Below are 21212 nucleotides of genomic sequence, written 5' to 3'. Positions count from 1 at the left end.
ACAAAAAATTATAAAAAAGAACGACTAATTTTGTTCCGATTAATTTGTTATTACATAATTTATTCGTCCTTTATTCATTATTCATTCATTATCGATCGATGAGCTACAGTATTAAAGACACTAATGTAAAACTATTTTTGTATGTTATTCTTAGATTTGTGTTTTATACACTCGCTGTTTCAGCTGCCGATAGTCACAGCTGAGCTGCGATATTAATAGATGACGCGCGAAATCTTATTCGAGGCGTCAAATAAACGTCGTCCTCGATAAGTCGTATCTGTTCAACTGTGATACTCGATTATATTTATTTCCGTAATAATTCCACGCATTATCTGCGCTCGGTGGAGCATAATTCTATTACGTTGAACATCGTAGCTATCTCGAGTTCTGAGAGCTCATGCAGAACGTCTCTGATTTACATCGCCGTGCGATATTATTATTGGATTTGACTAATCCCCAACTAGAGAGAGGCCATGGACGAACGAAGCGATGACCAGACGTTGCTCCTTCGCCGAATGAATCAGAGAGTCTGAGCGAGCTTTGACAAAATTCCCAAAACCCGCGCGACACTCGATACACAACTCCGAAAAGCTTTTCTCCGTGTGTTCTTGAAAAGCCTACGCGCAACAGAGGCATGGATGTGCCTTTTTTAAGCTGATCGGACGCTGCCCCGCAACACGTAGGATTTACACCGAAAATAAACTCGCGCATTTCTGAACTGCTTCTCCAAAGATATGCGAAACTTCTCGTGGAAGGTGTAGAGACATTGTGTCAACAGGCATAACAAAATCTGCGTGATATAAATTTTTTATATACATATTACTTGTTAAAATAGCTGGGACGAAATACTGTATGTTTAACGAATAATATTACAAAAAATTTTTTTATCTAAACAATAAAATTTGTTTTTCAATTAAAATTTAATATTAACAAGTCTATGTAAAGAAATAAATTAGTATAATATTTATAAAAATACATATGATTGCGCTGGCATGTTCTTGGTGCCACATTAATTTGCAGATGATATATTAGCTAAATATATAAATGAAATATTTATGGCTGCATAATTTAAGTGTATATTATAACGTATATGAATATACATAATTTTACATGGAATATTAAATTACCTTAAAATTTCTAAGTATGGATTAATATTCATATAATTATATATTAATGAGTATACACGACAAATGTGTTTCGATATTTAGCATCGCGATAGGCGTATCTAATTACACTTTAATTGTACAAATTAATAATTTGTTAACAATTTTATCATGTAAAATAGTTTTCTCAAATCAAACGCAGTCGTAGAAAAAGTATTTCACAGTATGCAAAGCGTTTAATTTATGCGTATCTTTATTGCTCGAGTGTGAAAGCTCGACTAACAATAATTACGCGCTTTTATTGACGACTCCAAGGTTGATTATCACATGCTATTCACATCTTATTGTCAAAATATTTTAAGTGCAATGTTATAACATATATGAAAATGTAAATGTACATGGAATATTAAATTGAATTATTTATATATTTGCATTATATTCTTAACATCGAGAGACTATCATCGCAAGGGTTATCAGTTTGACTGAGTTATTCAAAATAAAATTAAGTGATAAATGAATGTATTCATGATAAAATAAATCAAAGATAAATAAAAATAAATGAAAGAATTAACGATATTAGAGTTAAGAAATATTTACAAAATAATTACTATAAATATTTATTTTTACTTACCATAAATAATAAATAAAAAATTTAATCTATATTTTAAAAATATGTAAAATAAATATTTTTATAAAAATATTTAAAATAGTTACATAATATTTCAAAATAATATATAAATATATATATATATATATATATAAATATTTCCATAAATATTGGGTGCTGTCTGGGAAGGAAATAAAATGCTGAATATATTGTTATATAAAGTAGATACTGTAGCATCCAATTCATAATAATATTTCAATGTTAATGACATAAATAATATTTAAAATAAGTACACAAATTAACGAGTCTCTGATAAAAATTATTAGCTTTTGTCTTATGTGATATTTAACAGCAGTCTTATATAAAAAAGAAATTATATTTTTTTTTACAAATATACATATATCTCTAATCTAATTAATAAAATAGCAAATATATCTACTGTTATAATAAGCTTATCAATAAGCATTACTAAAAATATAAATTTTTTAAAAATTTTTATAGCATTTATATATTTATTATTTTTATTTTATATATTTATTTTATATTTTATATATATTATATATTACATAAGCGATATAAATCTATTATAGATTTCTGCAACAGAAATTATTCATCGATCATGCGATTCGATTGTTTTACTGTGCGTTCTAAATTTTAATTATATATCTAAATCCTCTTATAGTCAAACAATATGACAAATATGTACAACAGTTAAGAAACAAATTTTTAAATTTTTAAAAAGAATTAATAATAAATTAAAAACGTGCACATTGTTTTCTCACCACTTTATTTCGTTCATTAAGCTTTCTCAATGCGAACAAGCTGGTTTTCCAATTTTGGCTTTCTCATAGAGAACTGTGTGAAGCTAATGAGCGAAATAAAATGGTAAGGAAGCATTGTGCAAGTTTCCAATTTATTAACTTTCTTAACATAAAATAAAATTTTTTCAAATGCCACATATATATGTATATGAGTATATATGTATACTCATTTTTATATTCCTTTAGTATGTTTGTTTTGTAGTTTTAAATTTACATTTTTTGAAAAACAAAATTTTTAAACAGTCAATAATGAATTGGACCCGACGAAAGCAATTCTCTCTCTATCCTTTCCATCAGATTAATACACCCCACACATCTATCACGTTGCGCGGCTCGCGCAACACTGATTCTCGTACGGGGTATCTCGAGCGTGGGACCGATGATCACATGACTAGTGGTCACATGATCAGAGGGACCACTGGTCACGTGATCTCGGTTTCTCACTCGCGATACCTCGCACGCGAATCAGTTTCGCGCGAGCCGCGCAACGTGATAGATATATGGGGTATAGAGTCTCGCACGAATTTAATGAAAGCGTAGATATTTGATTGCAAAAGATTCTTGTAGAAAATTTTATTTCTTTGTTCGTATTTTCTGCTAAAGAGATTTAAACATTGAATTTTTATGCGTTGCATAATTAATTAATAGATTTATATAATAGATGAAATGATGAGAAGAAAAAACCCATAACACAGAAACGAGAAATTTTTTACAAACATTATTTCACAAAAAGGATATACACTAGAGAAATTAGATAGTTAAATCAATCAAACTTGTTGGTATATTTATTATTCCTCATATACATTTTTGTTTTCAATAATTAAAAGAATCAATATTATTTTTGTGCCTATATTAGCTTTTGTATTAATTGATTGAAAGATATGTGTGTAATATACACATATAATGAAATTAAATTATCTTTTCCTTTTTGTCTTTCTCTACAAAATTTAGAAATAAAAATCTGATTTTATTTTAACAATGTGTTAATGTAGACAATTACGCGGTTAATGATTACTTTAAATTTAGTAAAATACATATAACTGTATTCGGCTTTGACGCTTCTTCCTTGAAAGAAGAGAATATTGCATAAGTAGTACGTGTCTGTACGAGAAAGGAAATGAAACTACCGAGCATGACGAGTTGTGGATAACTTTGCGGAGAAACACACACACACACACACAGTTTTGTCTACTGTTATAAAATTATACACTTATAACTTTTAATTATACAAGAAAACAAAGAAAGTATGCTGAAACTTCTGACGTTAGTTTGATCAATCCAGTAGGGAATCCGCCCTTCTAAAAAAAGCATGTATTGACATTGTCGCTTTTCCGCGATGCTGATTGGCTGACCCAATTAACGTTGTGCGAATATATTAGACATTATTTTGAATCTAATTGTATTATAAAAATATAATATGAGAATTTAAATAAGAACAATTTAAACACAAAATAAGAATATATTATAGAATGATTAATGTGATTCCAAAATTTTTGATTTCTGTTCTTTCTTTTAATTTGTTTTTTCGGTGTTAAGTGTTTATTCAATTATTAGTTGATACTGCAATAAACGAATAAAATTCTGACAATAAGATAACGACCATCTTATGAGATCGATGCCCAAATTTTTTTACAAATTTCTTTTGTTTGCAAACGTTTTTTTATAATTGTGTGCAAAGTATAATTATTACGCTTTATAATTGCTGAAAATGTTACATTAAAAATATACTTCCTATGTTTAATGATAAGATGCAAATTTTCTTCTCATAGAAATACATACACATATTCTGGTTCAACAAGGAAAACAAGTTCTATTATCGTCGAATCATCGTATATAAAAAGCTAGTATAAAATCACGCTTGATGCAAGCAATTTAAAAAGAATTTTATTATATATTATAGTTTAATTACAGTATATTAATTAATTGTTACTTTAATATATATTACAGATACATTGTAGTAATTTTGAAAAGTAGCGTTAAGTTATTTCAACTGAAATTTTTTATTTTTTATTTTGTATTAACTTTTAATTTTTGCATAAGATTTTGACTTTCAATTTTTTTGGTACGTATATCTTTGTTTGGCGCAACTATTTGATATCATTATTTTATTAGATATATTAATTGTACAACATAAGTTTACAGTATTTTGAAACATATTGTTTTTTTTTATTACACATTTTTACATACAGTTGAATTTGGCGCACTTTTTTGTCTTTTTATAAAAAAAAAGGTTTTTTTAGGCCCATTTTTACGTAACATTAGCAGGGTTACATTTTTTGTTTTTTACGAATGCTTGAGAGTTGGGTCGTATTATTTTACCAAGAATCAGTATGAAGATAGGACAACATATTTCAGATTCAGCCAAATCGGAGGAAACCATATCTGGTGTTCCTCTTGTAAGTAATAATTACTTATAAAAACTAAAAGAAGAGACTAAGAACATTTCTCGTAGTTTTCCCGTAATGCTTGAAATTTAATAACAATTAAAAATTATATTAGGCTTTTAATATAAAACAAATATAAATATGTAGACTGACACAGCCTAACGCAATGTTGGTTATAGCGAAAATCAATTTAGCGCTACAATTAAATAATTGTGCATAAGCCATCAATTGAGATACAATTCCGAAGAAGTCTTGACAGTGTACCAGCAAATTTGATTCTTGATCTGTGGTAAAACACTTTTCTTTACACATTGACAACATTAGAATTCAATCCCATTAGACGAATCTTTTGTGTGATAATTATCTTCTCAGCAAGAGCTCGACTTTTCCTGCATAGATTTTTCAAAAGTGATATTCAAGTCGATACATTCGTTTCGAACCCGAATCGTTTCAGTAACATCAACTTGATTTTCTTCTTGCATACAAATATGATAAAGACGAATATACTCTTTAATACACATAACAAAACAGAAACAATAAAAATGTAATAACCATAATCACGTGTTGTAAAAAAGAACAGATTAATCGAAGATATAGACCACCCAATACCCGAAAGGATAAAAATCACGATAAACAACTTTATATATATTTTAAACCTGCAAACAAATATATATTAATATTTAGTTATCTTTGTATAAAAATAACAAATTCTATCTATCAAATTATTAAATTGAAAAATGATGGAACAAATTACAATTCTTATAAAGGTGAAAATGAGAAAAAATTATTTAAAGAAATAGTTTGAAAATGTAATTTTTTTATGTAATAAATATATATTCGTTTATTTTCACTCTCTATGACATTTCGAGAATTACAGACTTTTTTGAAAAGACCAAATGCAAGTTAAAGAAATAGATGTTTTTCCTCTTTTGTAGATTATGTTATTACACAATAAAAGGAAAAAATAATTTAAAAAATCAAAAAGCAGAGTTAAAATGTATGGCTTTCAAAAATTATATCTCTCTTTCATCTGGAATGCGAATTAAGCGAGTATGTAATATTGTCTGCAGAGATATTGACAAAAATATATCTGCATAAATCTCACTAACACAATATAAGTTTATCATAGAGTGATGCAAAAATGTGAGAATACACACCATTTTTTATTGTTATTATACTGCTTGCTTTCCGAATCTGTTAGACTGAAGTTTGCATCTTTTTCGTAGCGTTTGATGTTCCGTGCAGTAGAGAAGCATAAGCAAATGCTACTAATAGTACAGACAGTTATGATCCAGTAATAATACAATGTAAGTGCTTCCAAATCTGTAAATATAATATTCCATATACTGTTACATACTTTTAAAATGCGGAGCATTAATAAAGTTATCTGTAACGTACGTTCTTGAGAGAACCAGCAAGATCCCATTTTGAATTCTGGTCTCAAAATATTTGGTATATACTCAGAAACAAAATCCACAACGACGACGTAAGTAGCAAATACAATTGGACATCCATACGCAAAAATAGCATAATACATCAACTTTTTTTTTCCTGATTGTCTAACGTTCCTTTGTAACGAAGAGAATCCTCTGCAATTTCCATGTCATATTTAACTAAATAAGTGTAGATAAAAGAAATCTTATTGTAAAATGTTTAAACTAATGTTTGCCTTTAATCATTACATTGTATAACATTTAGAAACTATTATAGAATTACATAATTATACTATAGATAAAGGTATAATAAACATATTTAATTGAGTTTTCAGAGGTAAAAAATATATTCATGTTAAAATATTATTGGGTATTGCTTTATTTTATTCATAAAAAAAATCTACGCAATATAAATATCAAGTTTGTAAAATGGAAAAAAACATTTCAGAAAATTTGTTTTATTATCGCGAATGCGATATATTATTATGCTGTAATATTTATAAATAATTTATAAATGAAGTATATTGTGTTTATTGTATACTATATGCCATTACTAAATTAATAAAATTTACGTTATCTTGACAAAATTTTTGGTATATATTTAATACTATAAAGCAATTACGTAAAGACAAATTAAAATCAAAAGCCAAGAGAGAACTAAAGTAAAATATAAAATACTTAGCTATTTACCTGAATGTATGCCAAATATTAAAGATCATGATACTTTGCCAGCAGCAACACGACACAGAGAAATAATATTCCAAAAAAGCTGAAAAATGAATATAAATATATGCTTCAATAATAAATATCATTTTCATTATTAAGCGCGCGTTAAAATGAAAAAAATCAAAGTTTCACGTTTTTTATTCTTTATTTTAAAACAGATTTATTACATTCTGCACCAAAAGTTTATAACAATATTTATTATTATAAAAATTGATACTACCGATATTAAATTAACATATATGTATATATATATATATATATATATACATATATGTTTGGGCGAACTCAGATTAGTAATATTTTAATATTATTTAATTTAATATTGGTAGTATCAATTTTTATAATAATAAATATTGTTTTCAACTTTTGGTGCAGAATGTAATAAATCTGTTTTAAAATAAAGAATAAAAAACGTGAAACTTATATACTTATATATATACATATATATACATATATGTTTGGGCGAACTCAGATTAGTTATAATTATAATGCATTAATTTTAGTTTAAATTATTATTGGCAGTTGTATTTTAAAAGTATCATATTTATTCAAATAATAAAGAAGATATAATAATATGCGGATATACATTATGCTTGACAAATGTGTTCTGCACTGATTTTATATATTTATATAATGGATTGTTAGATATACTGTACCAATTGTAATACAGAGAAGATATGATACATCCTCTTTGATTTTTAAAACTCTTACAGCTTCAATCATGATTACGATGGATGAAACTGCACTGAAATTACACAACAGGAAGCCGTGTTCATTTCGGAGTTCTGGCAATATGGAATACACTAGAAATATTGCCAGGTAAAATAAGGAACACACTAATAGCAAGCTGGAATATATATGTTTTATACGAGTTTTCCAAATGTACTCAAATGTGGGTTCCAAGTCGTGTATTTCAAGTTCCGCACTATGTTCTGAACAGTAAGTCACTTCAAATCTATTCCCTCTTTCCAAGAAGACAACGAGACAATATAATTCAACGAATTTTTCAAGGAAAGTAAAATAAATAGAACCATTGGCAAAAATCTTATATTCGTACTGATGACCGTCGGGTACCACGTAACGTTGTATTTCTAAGCACGGATCGTAGACAGTTAACTGAAAGTATTCGTCCACTCGCTTACTTTTATTCTGCGTTGAATCGTTTGCGTATTCGTACACATTCGGAAAAACATATTTCATTTCTTTTAAAACACATTTGGTGTCATTCAATCTCATGACACTGCCAAGAGAACAGCAGAATTGAATGCAAGTAATATTATGGCAAGTTTCGTATGGGACGATGTTACTTTCATTACTATACTTAATGGAATTTTCAAAGACTTTATTCGACATGGAATTATTCTTTTCAAGCAAATTGTCATAAATTTCCAGTGACGTAGAGTTTTCTTCATGATCGACATTTGTTGAATTGATGTGAGAGTACATCAGTTTGTCATCATTTTCATGGTTGTGAGCAAAACGCCTCTCTTAGTTTAGATAGTTTCAAATCAACATCTTCGCGATCGATATTCGTGGAAATAGTGCTAAATTCATATTCCATTTCGTTATATTCCGTATCGTCGGTAAACCTTTCATACAAATCATATCGCATAGGTTTTATCTCGTCGCTATAAATGGTTGCAGAATCCGCATATGTTTCGTATCGTACTGTCGAATTATGACTTTCGTCTTCGTTGTTGGAGTAATTTCGCTGAGGTTTCGATGACGAAATGATTAGGAGAAAAAGCCCGCAACACAGAAAAGTAAAATTTTGTACAAACATTATTTCACAAATGAATTTCTCTAGAGGAATTAGATGATAAAATCAGTCAAACCTGTTAGTACGCATTACTTCTCATATAAATTTTAATTTTTAATAATTGAAAGATTCTACATTAATTTTCTGCCTATTTTAGCTGTTGTGTTAATTGAATGAAAGTTATGTGTCAAGTGCGTAATGCACACATATAATGGAATTAATTTACTTTTTCTTTTTGTCTTTCTCTACAAAATTTAGAAATGTTGATCCGATTTTATACTAACACTGTAAATGTAGGTAATTACGCGGTTAATTTTTAATGATCACACTGAATTTAGTAAAATACATATAATGTATCACTATCTTCGGCTTTAACATTTTGTTCTTGAAAGAAGAGAAAATTGCATAAGTAATACGTGCCTGTACAAGAGATGAAATGAAACTACTAAGGATGACGAGTCTTGGATAACTTAGCGAGAAAACCCACACACAATCTGTCTACTACTATAAAAATTATACAGCTATAACTCTTAAATATACAAGGAAAAGTTCTAGAAAATTTGTCAGCCTTTCTAAAAAGGCATGTTATGGATATTGTTGTTGCATTACCGTGATGCTGATTGGCTGTCTCGATTCACTTTGTGTGCATAAGTTAGACATAATTTTGAATGTAATTGTATTACAAAAATATATTAGAATACTATATTAATTATGACAATTTAAAATTGATAAGCACAAAATATGAAAATAAAATTATTAATGTGCTTGCAAATTTTTGTTTTCTGATTTTTTCCTTTAATTTGTATTTTCAGTGTTAAGTGTTACAATGATGATTAAAGTATTAGCTAATATTACAACGAACTAATGAGATTCTGACAATGAGATAGTGAAATAACGACCATCTTATGAGATCAATATCCAAATTTTTCTACAATTTGCTTTTGTTTGAAAACGCTTTTCTATAATTGTGTGCGAAGTATATTACGCTTCATAATTGCTGAAAATGTGACATTGATAAATATAATTCTCATGTTTAATGATAAGATGCAAATTTTCTATTCATAGAAATACATACATATATTCTGTTTCGACAAGGAAAACACGTTCACCGAGTTCTATTATCGTTGAATTACCGTATATAAATCGCTAGTATAAAATCACGCTTGATGCAAGCAATTTAAAATAAATTTTATTATATATTATAGTTTCATTGCAGTATATTAATTAATTGTTACTTTAAGATATATTACAGATAAGATACATGCAGTAATTTTGAAAAATAGTGTCAGGCTTTTAAATTATAATTTTTTATTTGTATTAACTTTTAATCTTTGTTAAACTCTTAATTTTAATTTTTGCATAAGGTTTTGACTTTCAATTTTTTGGTATGTACTTTTGTTTGGCGCATTTATTTGATATCATTATTTTTTTAGATATTTAATTGTACAACATAAGTTTACAGTACTTTGAAACAGACTGTCTTTTTTATTACACTTTTTTACATAGAGTTGAACTTGACGCACTTTTTTGTCTTTTCATAAGAAAGTTTTTTTTAGGCCCATTTTTACGTAAAATTAGAGGGATTACTTTTTTGTTTTTTACGAATGTTTGAGAGTTGGGTCGTATTATTTTACCATGGATTAGTGTGAAGATAGAACTACAACATATTTCATTGTCAGATTCGGCCAAATCGGAGGGAGACAATGTCTGGTGTTGCCCTTGTAAGTGATATTTACGTCGAAAAATTAAAAGAAAAGACTAAGAACATCTTTGGTAGTTTTCCTGTAATGCTTGAAATTTAATAACAATTAAGTATTATATTCGGCTCTAATATGAAACAAATATAAATATGTAGGCTGACAAAGCCGAACGCGATGTTGGTTATTGCGAAAATAAATTTAGCGCTACAATTAAATAATTATGCGTGAGTCATCAATTCAGATACTTTTTATAAAAAATGTTGACAGTGTACCAGCAACTGCGTGCCTCGATCACAATTATTCAATTACAGCGAAAAAAATACTTATTGCAATAATTGAGGTAACAACATTGCTCTTTTGACTTGTTTAGCGAACATATATTTATATTTGCTTGAAATTTAATTTATTGAAAATTAAATATGTTCTTTTTTCATTGCATATGATCAGCAATAATAGTCGTACATGTTAAATTGAAATTTGTTGTACAAATACAAAGCGACACTTTTCTTCTTAATTTAGTTTTTCATGTGCAAGTTATGTTACATTTTTAAATTTATAACATAAATTTATAGTTGTTTTTTACATATCAAATATTTTATACACATAATTACTATTCGATATTTTGCATTTTATAATGCAGAAATATTTATATTCAAATTCGTGAATTTATTCTTAAGTGCATAATATATTATTATAAAATGTTCTTAGCATCAAATGTGTGTGTATATGTATATATGAAAAAACGCGTTTTTGACATAGCTTATTTACACTAAACACCTATTTACAAAAATTTCCATTTTATTAAACAATAAAAGCCAAACAATAATTACACATAACAGTCGCAATTGAAAATATTCGTAATTTATTTGTTTGGACCATGTCAGCAGTTTAAAACAAATTTTAATTTTTCTTTATATACTTATATTTATAAATATATAACATATTTTTATTTCAATCAGAATTATTTTTTATAATAATATAGCACTATATATTGCGTATAAATTTCATATAAAAATATTTTATGAAGAAAAATGTTTACAAAATTTAATTCTATTAATTTCATTAATTTGACTTAATTATATGCACCAATAAAACAAATTTTCCATGAGCAATTTGATATGAAATCCTTCGAAGAAACCTATACATTACGTAAAATATAAATTTAAATTGTAAATATAAATTGTAAATTTACTTTTAATTTTATATATAAGATTATATTAAATTGCGATTAATAATTAATTGTTGATTTTATAAAACTTTTTTCTTTACACATTGACAACATTTAAATTCAATCCCATTAAACAAATTTTTCGTGTAATATGTTTCTTTTCCACAAAAAATTGACTTTTCCTGCATGGATTCCTCAAAAGTGGTATTCAAGTCGATGCATTCGTCTTGAATCCGAATCGTTTCAGTAACATCAACTTGATTTTCCTCTTCCATACAAATATGATAAACATGAAAAAATATTGTATTACACATAACAAGACTCTAATAATTTCAGTGTAAAAACTATATTTATATTGTGTTGTAAATAACAACCTTGAAATTATATACATAAACCAGTTTATACCCATAATAATAAACAACACGATAAATAACTTTATATATAGATTTAACCTGCAAACAAGTATATATTAATATTTGGTAATTTTTCAATAAAAATAATAAATTTAATCTACTAAATTATTAAGTTGAAAAATGATGGAACCAATTACAATTCTTAAAAGGAAAAAATGAGAAAAAAATTTTTATAGAAATACTTCAAAAATGTAATTTTTTAATGTAATAAATATATATTCGTTCATACTCTCTTCTTACGACATTTCGAGTATTACAGATTATTTAAAAAAGACTCAATGCAAGTTACAGAAATAATTTTTTTTTCTCTTACAGATTTATTACACAATAGAAGATATAAAAAAAAATCTCATTAACATAATAAAAAATTATCACAGAGTGACGCAAAATGTGAGAATACACACCATTTCTTATTGTCGTTAAATTGCTTGCTTTCCGAATCTGTTAGACTGAAGTTTGTATCTTTTTCGCAGCGTTTAATGTTCCTTGCCGCACAGATGGATAAGCAAATGCTACTAATAGTACAGACAGTTTTGATCCAGTAATAATACAATGTAAGTGCTTCCAAATCTGTAAGTATGATATCTTATATACTATTACATATTTTTAAAAAGCGTAGCATTTAATAAAGTTATTTGAGACGTACGTCCCGTAAAGTACCAGCAATATCCCTTTTTGAATTCTGGTCTCAAAATTATTGGTATATAGTCGGAAACATAATCCACAACGATGACACAAATAATAGCAAGTACAAACGGACATCCGTACGCAAAAATAGCATAATACACCAACTTTTTTTTTTCTGATTGTCTGCTGTTTCTTTGTAACGAAGAGAATCTTCTGCAAAAATTTAGGTATATATTATATTTAATTATATAAGTGTTGATATAAAGGAAATCTCAATGTAAAATGTTAATATTTGACTTTGATCGAAGCTTTCTCGAAAACCCATTCTACACAATTAAAAAAGTTTTTTTATATAATACGACATGTGACACTTAATTATGAAAAATATAACATTGTATATCATTTAAAAACTATTATATATTTACATAGATATTCTGCAGACAAAGATAATTTAAATTTTTATTAAGTTTATAGGCGCAAAATATATATTTATGTTAAAAAATTAATTTGTATTATTTTATTACACATAAAAAAAATTAACGCAATATATATATCAAGCTTGTAAAATAGAAAAAAAATTTTCAGAAAAGTTTGTTTTATTATTGTGAATTAGATTTTGTTGTAATATTGTTTAAATATTTTATAAATTAAATATATAATGTTTATTATCTAATATATGCCATTTCTAATTCCAAAAAATTTACGTTATCTTGACAAAATTTTTGATATATTTCATACTATAAAACAATTATGTAAAGACAAATTAAAATCAGGAGCTAAGAACTAAAGTAAAATATAAAATATTTGGCTATATATTTACCTGAATGTCCGCCACATATTAAAGCTCATAATATTTAGCCAAAAGTGACCCGATAAAAGACAAAGATATTCTAAAAAGACTGAAAAATAAATAGAAATAAAAACTACAATAATAAATATCATTTTCATCACTAAGTGCGCGTGAAAATGGAAATAATCAAAAGTTTGACGTTTTTTATTCTTTACTTTAAAACAGATTTACTACATTCTGTACCAATAGTTTATAACAATATTTATTTATTATTATGAATACTGATACTACCGATATTAAATTAAATAATATTTTAAGACGTAACACTGCGATATTCTAAAACGCAAATTTTATATATATATATATATATATATATATATATATTTATGTGTGTGTGTGTGTGTGTGTGTGTGTGTGTGTGTGTGTATGTATTTATATATATGTAAAGGCGAACTTAGGTTAGTTATAAATAAAATGCATTAAATTTTAGTTTAATTCATTATTGACAGTTGTATTTTAACAAGCGATATATATAGTCAAATAATGAAGAAGTTATATATACTAATATGCGGATATACATTGATACATGATATACATGCTTTACAAATATGTTCTATACATTGATTATATATATTTATGTAATTTATTGTTAGATATACTATACCAATTGTAATACAGACGGGACGGATGTATGACAGTTCCTCTTTCAAATGTAAAACTCTGACTATATCTATCACGATTACGATGGATAAACATGCACAGTAATTGCGCAACATGAAGCCGTGTCCATTTCGGAGTTCTGGCAATATGGAATACACTAGAAATACTGACACCAAAAATAATATACACACTAAATGCAAACTGGAATATATATTTAATACATGAGTTATCCAACTGTACTCAGGCGTGTGTTTCAAAGCGTTCCTTTTAAGTTCCGCATACTGTTCTGAAATGAAAATCGCTTCAAATCTACGCCCTCTTTTCAAGATAACGCCTAGGCAATATGATGTCGATTTAAATAATGTTTCATAATAAGGTATAAATAAAGAACCATTGGCAAAAATTTTATAATCGTACTGATGACCGATGGGTACCACGTAACATTGCGATTCTAAGCACTTATTGTAGACGGTTAACTGAAATAATTCGTTCACTCGCCCACTTTTGTTGTGCGTTGAATCGTTTGTGTATTCGTACACATTCGGAAAAACATATTTCCTTTCTTTTGGAATACATTTAGTGTCATTCCATCTTATGATATTGCCAAAAGGACAGCAGAACTGAATACAAGTTATATTATGGCACGTTTCGTATGGGACGATGTTACTTTCATAACTATTCTTAGTGAAATTTTCAAAGACTTTATTCGACATAGAATCATTTATTTTAAGCAGGTTTTCATAAACCTTCTGTGACGTAGAGTTTTCTTTATGATTGACATTTGTCGAATTGTTGTGAGAGTGTTTCAATATTTTGTAATCATTCTCTTGATTGTGAGCAGAACGTCTTCTTAATTTATGTAGTATTGAATCAACATCTTCGCGATCGATATTCGTGGAAATAGTGCTAATTTCATATTCCATTTCATTATATTGCGTATCGTCGGTAAACCTTTCATACAAATCATATCGCAGTGGTTTTATCTCGTCGCTATAAATTGTTGTAGAATCCGCGTATATCTCGTATCGTACTGTCAAATTATGATCTTCATCTTCGTCGTTGGTGTAATTTCGCTGAGATTTCGATGACGAAATGATGAGGAGAAAAAGCTCACAACACAGAACCGCGAAATTTTGTACAAACATTATTTTACAAAAAATTCACTACAGAAATTAGATAGAGAAATCAATCAAACCTGTTACTACATTCATTATTTCTCATATAAATTTTAATTTTCAATACTTAAAAAATGTATATTTATGTTGTGTTTAGTTTAGGTTTTGTATTTATTGAATGAAAGATATGTGTCAAGTGCGTACTGTACACATATAATGGAATTGAATTATCTCTTTTTTTTGTCTTTCTTCAGAAAATTTAGAAATGTTGATCTGATTTTTGTAAACAATTACGCAGTTAATTTTTAATTATTACACCAGATTTAGTAAAATATTTATAATGTATCACTATATTCGGTTTTGATGTTTCTTCTTGAAGGAACAAATATTGCATAAGTTAATACGTGTCTGAACGAGAGATAAAATGAAACTACCGAGGATTATGAGTCGTAGATAACTTTGCGAGGACATACAAACACACACACACAATCTGTCTACAATTATAAAATCATACATCTATTACTCATAATTATTCAAGGAATGCAATAAATGTATGTTGACAAATTCTACGTTATTAGGTTAATCGATCCAGCATTCCTGCTGGATTGATCAAATTAATAATGTATATGTTCATTGTTTTTTTTGTATAATATAATTACAAGTAATAGGTGTATGATTTTATATTTGTAGATCCGCCGTTCTAAAAAAAGCATGTTATTGATATTGTTGTCGCTTTTCTGTGATTGGCAGTCTCGATTCACGTTGTGCGCATATGTTAAACATAATTTTGAATCTCTAATTGTATTACAAAAATATAAGATTAGAATATAAATAATGATAATTTAAAATTGATAAACACACTGAGAAAAAAATAATGTTCAGCCAAAAGAAATTTTTTTAATCTAACTAAATGCGGCGGTCACGGGCTGTCAAATAAATATTTGTCAATATGAAAAAATATTATGTTCCAAATTCAGCGCCTTAGTTAACAATACTGCAGTGTATTTGACTTAAACATTTAATAAAAATTATTTCTCAATGGTTAAAGTCGACCAAATTGGCAATCATTTATTATAGATAATTAGTTAAAATACAACGTTTCGGCTGTCATTGCAGCTCTTTTCACAAGTAAATCTATAAAAAGTTACATAAAAATAATTATAATTTTAATACATTTTATCGCAACAATTAATTATAAATTTATATACAAAAATATGTTACATACCAAAAGTAAATGCAAAATAAATTAATACAGTAAATCAAATTCACTGCATACCTCCGACAACATTCACCATTGTTTTAATGAACAATGTAAAATTGACAGAAGTAAGCACGAAATAAATAGATGTTAACAGTTAGCAAGAATCTTAGTCAATACGCGTTAAAAAAATCGAGGCAAATTAATGTGTCTTTCGCAATCTAAAACCTCATAACAAAGTTAAATAAATAAATAAATAAGTAAAAATAAAAATAATTTAAATAGCGTCAAGAACACGATCATAAATCCCACTAAAATTCTCCGTATCTTTCTGTAAATTAATGCTTTTACTTTGTTTTTTTATATAAAACATTTCTGCAATTTCTCTTTTTTTTTGTTTGTTTTTCTTGATGCAAGATCACCGGAGAATCCCAACGGAACTCATGATTGTTGCAAGTCCGATGCAAACTAACAACTGAATACAATGTAGTGTTTTTTTTTATATTATTTCGATGTTCTTTGATGCGCGTTTCTAAATGTCTCCTTGTCTGTCTAATATACGTAGAATCACAATTCGCACATTCAATTTTATACACGACATCGGTTCTTTTTAAGTTGTCTATCCTATCTTTTCCTCTTTTTATCAGTGTATCTAATTTTTTTGAAACGGTATATACTACATCAATTTTATTTTTATTCATGCAACGCGTAATATTCTCGCTCAAATCTCTAATGTAAGGCAACACCATACAAGTTCGCGCATCAAATTTATTTCGGTTGCATGAGCTAAGATTACCGCCAAATTTAATCGCCCTAAGTCTTTTGTTAATATTTTTGTTTATAACAGCTAACGGGTAACAATTATTACGAAGAATTCTTCTGACTATATTAATGTTTTCTTCGTGAAACATAGGGTCAGCGAGTAAAATAGCTCTATCTACTAGGCTTGTGATGACACTGAGTTTATATCTCATCGGATGACTCGATAGAAAATTTATATATCGACCTGAAAATGTAGGTTTACGGAACCAATTAGTCGTTAATCAGCCATCAATACGTATAACTTTCGTGTCTAAAAAACTCAGAGAAAAATTGTTCTCTAATTCAGATGTAAATTTAAGTCGAGTGTGATAACCATTGAAAATCCCAAGCATATCCTCTATTTTTCCTTTCGGAATAATTGAAAAAATATCATCGACGTATCTAAAATAACAAGAGGGTTCGAAATCCAATTGACGCAAACAATATGATTCCAAATCGTACATAATCATGTCAGACAAAATTGGAGACAAAGGAGACCCCATAGGAGAACCGAAAACCTGTTCGTAAAATTTACCGTCAAAAACGAAACACAGTTGAGCGCATAACAGTGTCAATGGCGTGTCATGACACTGCCAAGAGAACAGCAGAAATGAATGCAAGTAATATTATGACAAGTTTTGTATGGAACGATGTTACTTTTATTACTATACTTAGTGGAATTTTCAAAGACTTTATTCAGCATGGAATTATTCTTTTCAAGCAAGTTTTCATAAACCTTCTGTGACGTAGAGTTTTCTTTATGATTGACATTTGTCGAATTGACGTGAGAGGATATCAGTATTTTGTAATCATTCTCATGATTGTGAGCAGAACGCCTTTTTAGTATATAAAGTATCGAATCAACATCCTCACGGTTGACATTCGTGGAAATAGTGCTAAATTCATATTCCATTTCGTTATGTTGCGTATTGTCGAACCTTTCATACAAATCATATCGCATAAGTTTTATCTCGTCGCTATAAATGGTTGCAGAATCCGCATATATCTCGTATCGTACTGTCGAATTATGACTTTCGTCTTTGTTGTTGGTGTGATTTCGCTGAAGTTTCGATGACGAAATGATTAGGAGAAAAAACCCTCAACACAGAAAAGTAAAATTTTGTACAAACATTATTTCACAAATGGATATACTAGAGGAATTAGATAATTAAATCAGTCAAACCTGTTAATACGCATTACTTCTCATATAAATTTTAATTTTTTAAAATTGAAAGATTCTACATTAATTTTCTGTTTTAGCTGTTGTGTTAATTGAATAAAAGTTATGTGTCAAGTGCGTAATGCACACATATAATGGAATTAATTTACTTTTTCTTTTTGTCTTTCTCTACAAAATTTAGAAATGTTGATCCGATTTTATACTAACACTGTAAACGTAGGTAATTACGCGGTTAATTTTTAATGATCACACTAAATTTAATAAAATACATATAATGTATCACTATCTTCGGTTTTAACATTTGTTCTTGAAAGAAGAGAAAATTGCATAAGTAATACGTGCCTGTACAAGAGATGAAATGAAACTACTAAGGATGACGAGTCTTGGATAACTTAGCGAGAAAACCTACACACAATCTGTCTACTACTATAAAAATTATACAGCTATAACTCTTAAATATACAAGGAAAAGTTCTAAAAAACTTGTCAGCCTTTCTAAAAAAGGCATGTTATGGATATTGTTGTTGCATTTCCGTGATGCTGATTGGCTGTCCCGATTCACTTTGTGTGCATAAGTTAGACATAATTTTGAATGTAATTGTATTACAAAAATATATTAGAATACTATATTAATTATGACAATTTAAAATTGATAAGCACAAAATATGAAAATAAAATTATTAATGTGCTTGCAAATTTTTGTTTTCTGATTTTTTCCTTTAATTTGTATTTTCAGTGTTAAGTGTTACAATGATGATTAAAGTATTAGCTAATATTACAACAAACTAATGAGACAAAGTGAAATAACGACCATCTTATGAGATCAATATCCAAATTTTTCTACAATTTGCTTTTGTTTGCAAACGCTTTTCTATAATTGTGTGCGAAGTATATTACGCTTCATAATTGCTGAAAATTGTGACATTGAAAAATATAATTCTCATGTTTAATGATAAGATGCGAATTTTCTATTTATAGAAATACATACATATATTCTGTTTCGACAGGGAAAACACGTTCACCGAGTTCTATTATCGTTAAATCACCATATATACCGCTAGTATAAAATCACGCTTGATGCAAGCAATTTAAAATGAATTTTATTATATATTATAGTTTTATTGCAATATATTAATTAATTGTTATTTTAAGATATATTACAGATAAAATACATGCAGTAATTTTGAAGAATAGTGTCAGACTTTTAAATTATAATTCTTTATTTTTTATTTAGTATTAACTTTTAATTTTTGTTAAACTCTTTATTTTAATTTTTGCATAAAGTTTTGACTTTCAATTTTTTGGTATGTACTTTTGTTTGGCGCAATTATTTGATATCATTATTTTTTTAGATATTTAATTGTACAACATAAGTTTACAGTACTTTGAGACAGACTGTTTTTTCTTATACACTTTTTTACATAGAGTTGAACTTTTTTGTCTTTTCATAAAAAAGATTTTTTTAGACCCATTTTTACGTAAAATTAACGGGGTTACTTATTTGTTTTTTACGAATGCTTGAAAGTTGGATCGTATTATTTTACCATGAATTAGTGGGAAGATAGGACTACAACATATTTCATTGTCAGATTCGGCCAAATCGGAGAAAACGATGTCTGGTGTTGCCCTTGTAAGTGATAATTACGTAGAAAAACTAAAAGTAAAGATTAAGAACATTTCTGGTAATGTCCCTGTAATGCTTGGAATTTAATAACAATTATGAATTATATTCGGCTCTAATATGAAACAAATATAAATATGTAGGCTGACAAAGCCGAACGCGATGTTGGTTATTGCGAAAATAAATTTAGCGCTACAATTAAATAATTATGCGTGAGTCATCAATTAAGATACTTTTTATAAAAAATGTTGACAGTGTACCAGCAACTACGTGCCTCGATCACAAATATTCAATTACAACGAAAAAAATACTTATTGCAATAATTGAGGTAACGACATCGCTCTTTTGACTTGTTTAGCGAACATATATTTATATTTGCTTGAAATTTGATTTATTGAAAATTAAATATGTTCTTCCTTCATTGCATATGATCGGCAATAATAGTCGTACGTGTTAAATTGAAATTTGTTGTAGAAATACAAAGCGACACTTTTCTTCTTAATTTAGTATTTCATGTGCAAGTTATGTTACATTTTTAAACTTATAACATAAATTTATAGTTGTTTCTTACATATCAAATATTTTATACACATAATTACTATTCGATATTTTGCATTTTATAATGCAGAAATTTTTTTATTCAAATTTGAGAATTCATTCTTAAGTGCATAATATATTATTATAAAATGTTCTTAGCATCAAATGTGTGTGTATATGTATATATGAAATAACGCGTTTTTGACATAGCTTATTTACACTAAACACTTATTTACAAAAATTTCCATTTTATTAAACAATAAAAACCAAACAATAATTACACATAACAGTCGCAATTGAAAATATTCGTAATTTATTTGTTTGGACCATGTCAGCAGTTTAAAACAAATTTTAATTTTTCTTTATATATTTATATTTATAAATATATAACATATTTTTATTTCAATCAGAATTATTTTTTATAATAATATAGCACTATATATTGCGTATAAATTTCATATAAAAATATTTTTTGAAGAAAAATGTTTACAAAATTTAATTCTATTAATTCCATTAATTTGACTTAATTATATGCACCAATAAGACAAATTTTCCATGAGCAATTTGATA

The 21212-nt window shown here is 27.4% G+C and overlaps 2 protein-coding genes across 2 annotated transcripts; both read right to left on the bottom strand.

Moving 5' to 3' along the window:
• Positions 1-4709: 4709 nt before the first annotated feature.
• On the bottom strand, positions 4710-8915 carry LOC114943528 (G protein-coupled receptor Mth2-like). Its single transcript, XM_029319167.2, has 5 exons — positions 7731-8915; positions 7039-7117; positions 6314-6504; positions 6073-6238; positions 4710-5571 (listed from the first exon to the last, which is right to left on the bottom strand). The coding sequence occupies exons 1-5, from the start codon at positions 8518-8520 to the stop codon at positions 5331-5333; spliced, it is 1467 nt and encodes a 488-aa protein (XP_029175000.2). The 5' UTR covers positions 8521-8915; the 3' UTR covers positions 4710-5330.
• A 2695-nt stretch (positions 8916-11610) lies between these two features.
• Positions 11611-15725, bottom strand: LOC114943520 (G protein-coupled receptor Mth2-like). Its single transcript, XM_085490214.1, has 5 exons — positions 14196-15725; positions 13562-13640; positions 12761-12954; positions 12519-12684; positions 11611-12153 (listed from the first exon to the last, which is right to left on the bottom strand). Exons 1-5 carry the CDS (start codon positions 15334-15336, stop codon positions 11910-11912), a joined length of 1824 nt encoding a protein of 607 aa, XP_085346340.1. The 5' UTR covers positions 15337-15725; the 3' UTR covers positions 11611-11909.
• Between the last annotated feature and the right edge of the window lie 5487 nt (positions 15726-21212).

This window comes from Nylanderia fulva, unplaced genomic scaffold (genome assembly GCF_048542155.1).
Source record: "Nylanderia fulva isolate GAGA-0341 unplaced genomic scaffold, ASM4854215v1 Scaffold12, whole genome shotgun sequence".
In the NCBI taxonomy this organism is placed as follows: domain Eukaryota; kingdom Metazoa; phylum Arthropoda; class Insecta; order Hymenoptera; family Formicidae; genus Nylanderia; species Nylanderia fulva.
The sequence above is the reverse complement of the archived record's forward strand: the minus strand, read 5'-3'. Positions and strand labels throughout refer to the sequence as shown.

What these genes read in the sequence shown, in the direction of transcription:
- LOC114943528 (XM_029319167.2), bottom strand. Translation starts at nt 8,520, where the DNA reads ATGTACTCTCACATCAATTCAACAAATGTCGATCATGAAGAAAACTCT. An exon ending in TCTTCTCTGTATTACAATTG is followed by an intron (nt 7,118 to 7,730) that starts GTACAGTATATC and finishes TTCATTTTTCAG; the next exon opens with CTTTTTTGGAATATTATTTC. An exon ending in TATAATAACAATAAAAAATG is followed by an intron (nt 5,572 to 6,072) that starts GTGTGTATTCTC and finishes ATTTGTTTGCAG; the next exon opens with GTTTAAAATATATATAAAGT.
- LOC114943520 (XM_085490214.1), bottom strand. Translation starts at nt 15,336, where the DNA reads ATGTTTGTACAAAATTTCGCGGTTCTGTGTTGTGAGCTTTTTCTCCTC. An exon ending in TCCCGTCTGTATTACAATTG is followed by an intron (nt 13,641 to 14,195) that starts GTATAGTATATC and finishes TTTATTTTTCAG; the next exon opens with TCTTTTTAGAATATCTTTGT. An exon ending in TTGCTGGTACTTTACGGGAC is followed by an intron (nt 12,685 to 12,760) that starts GTACGTCTCAAA and finishes TCATACTTACAG; the next exon opens with ATTTGGAAGCACTTACATTG.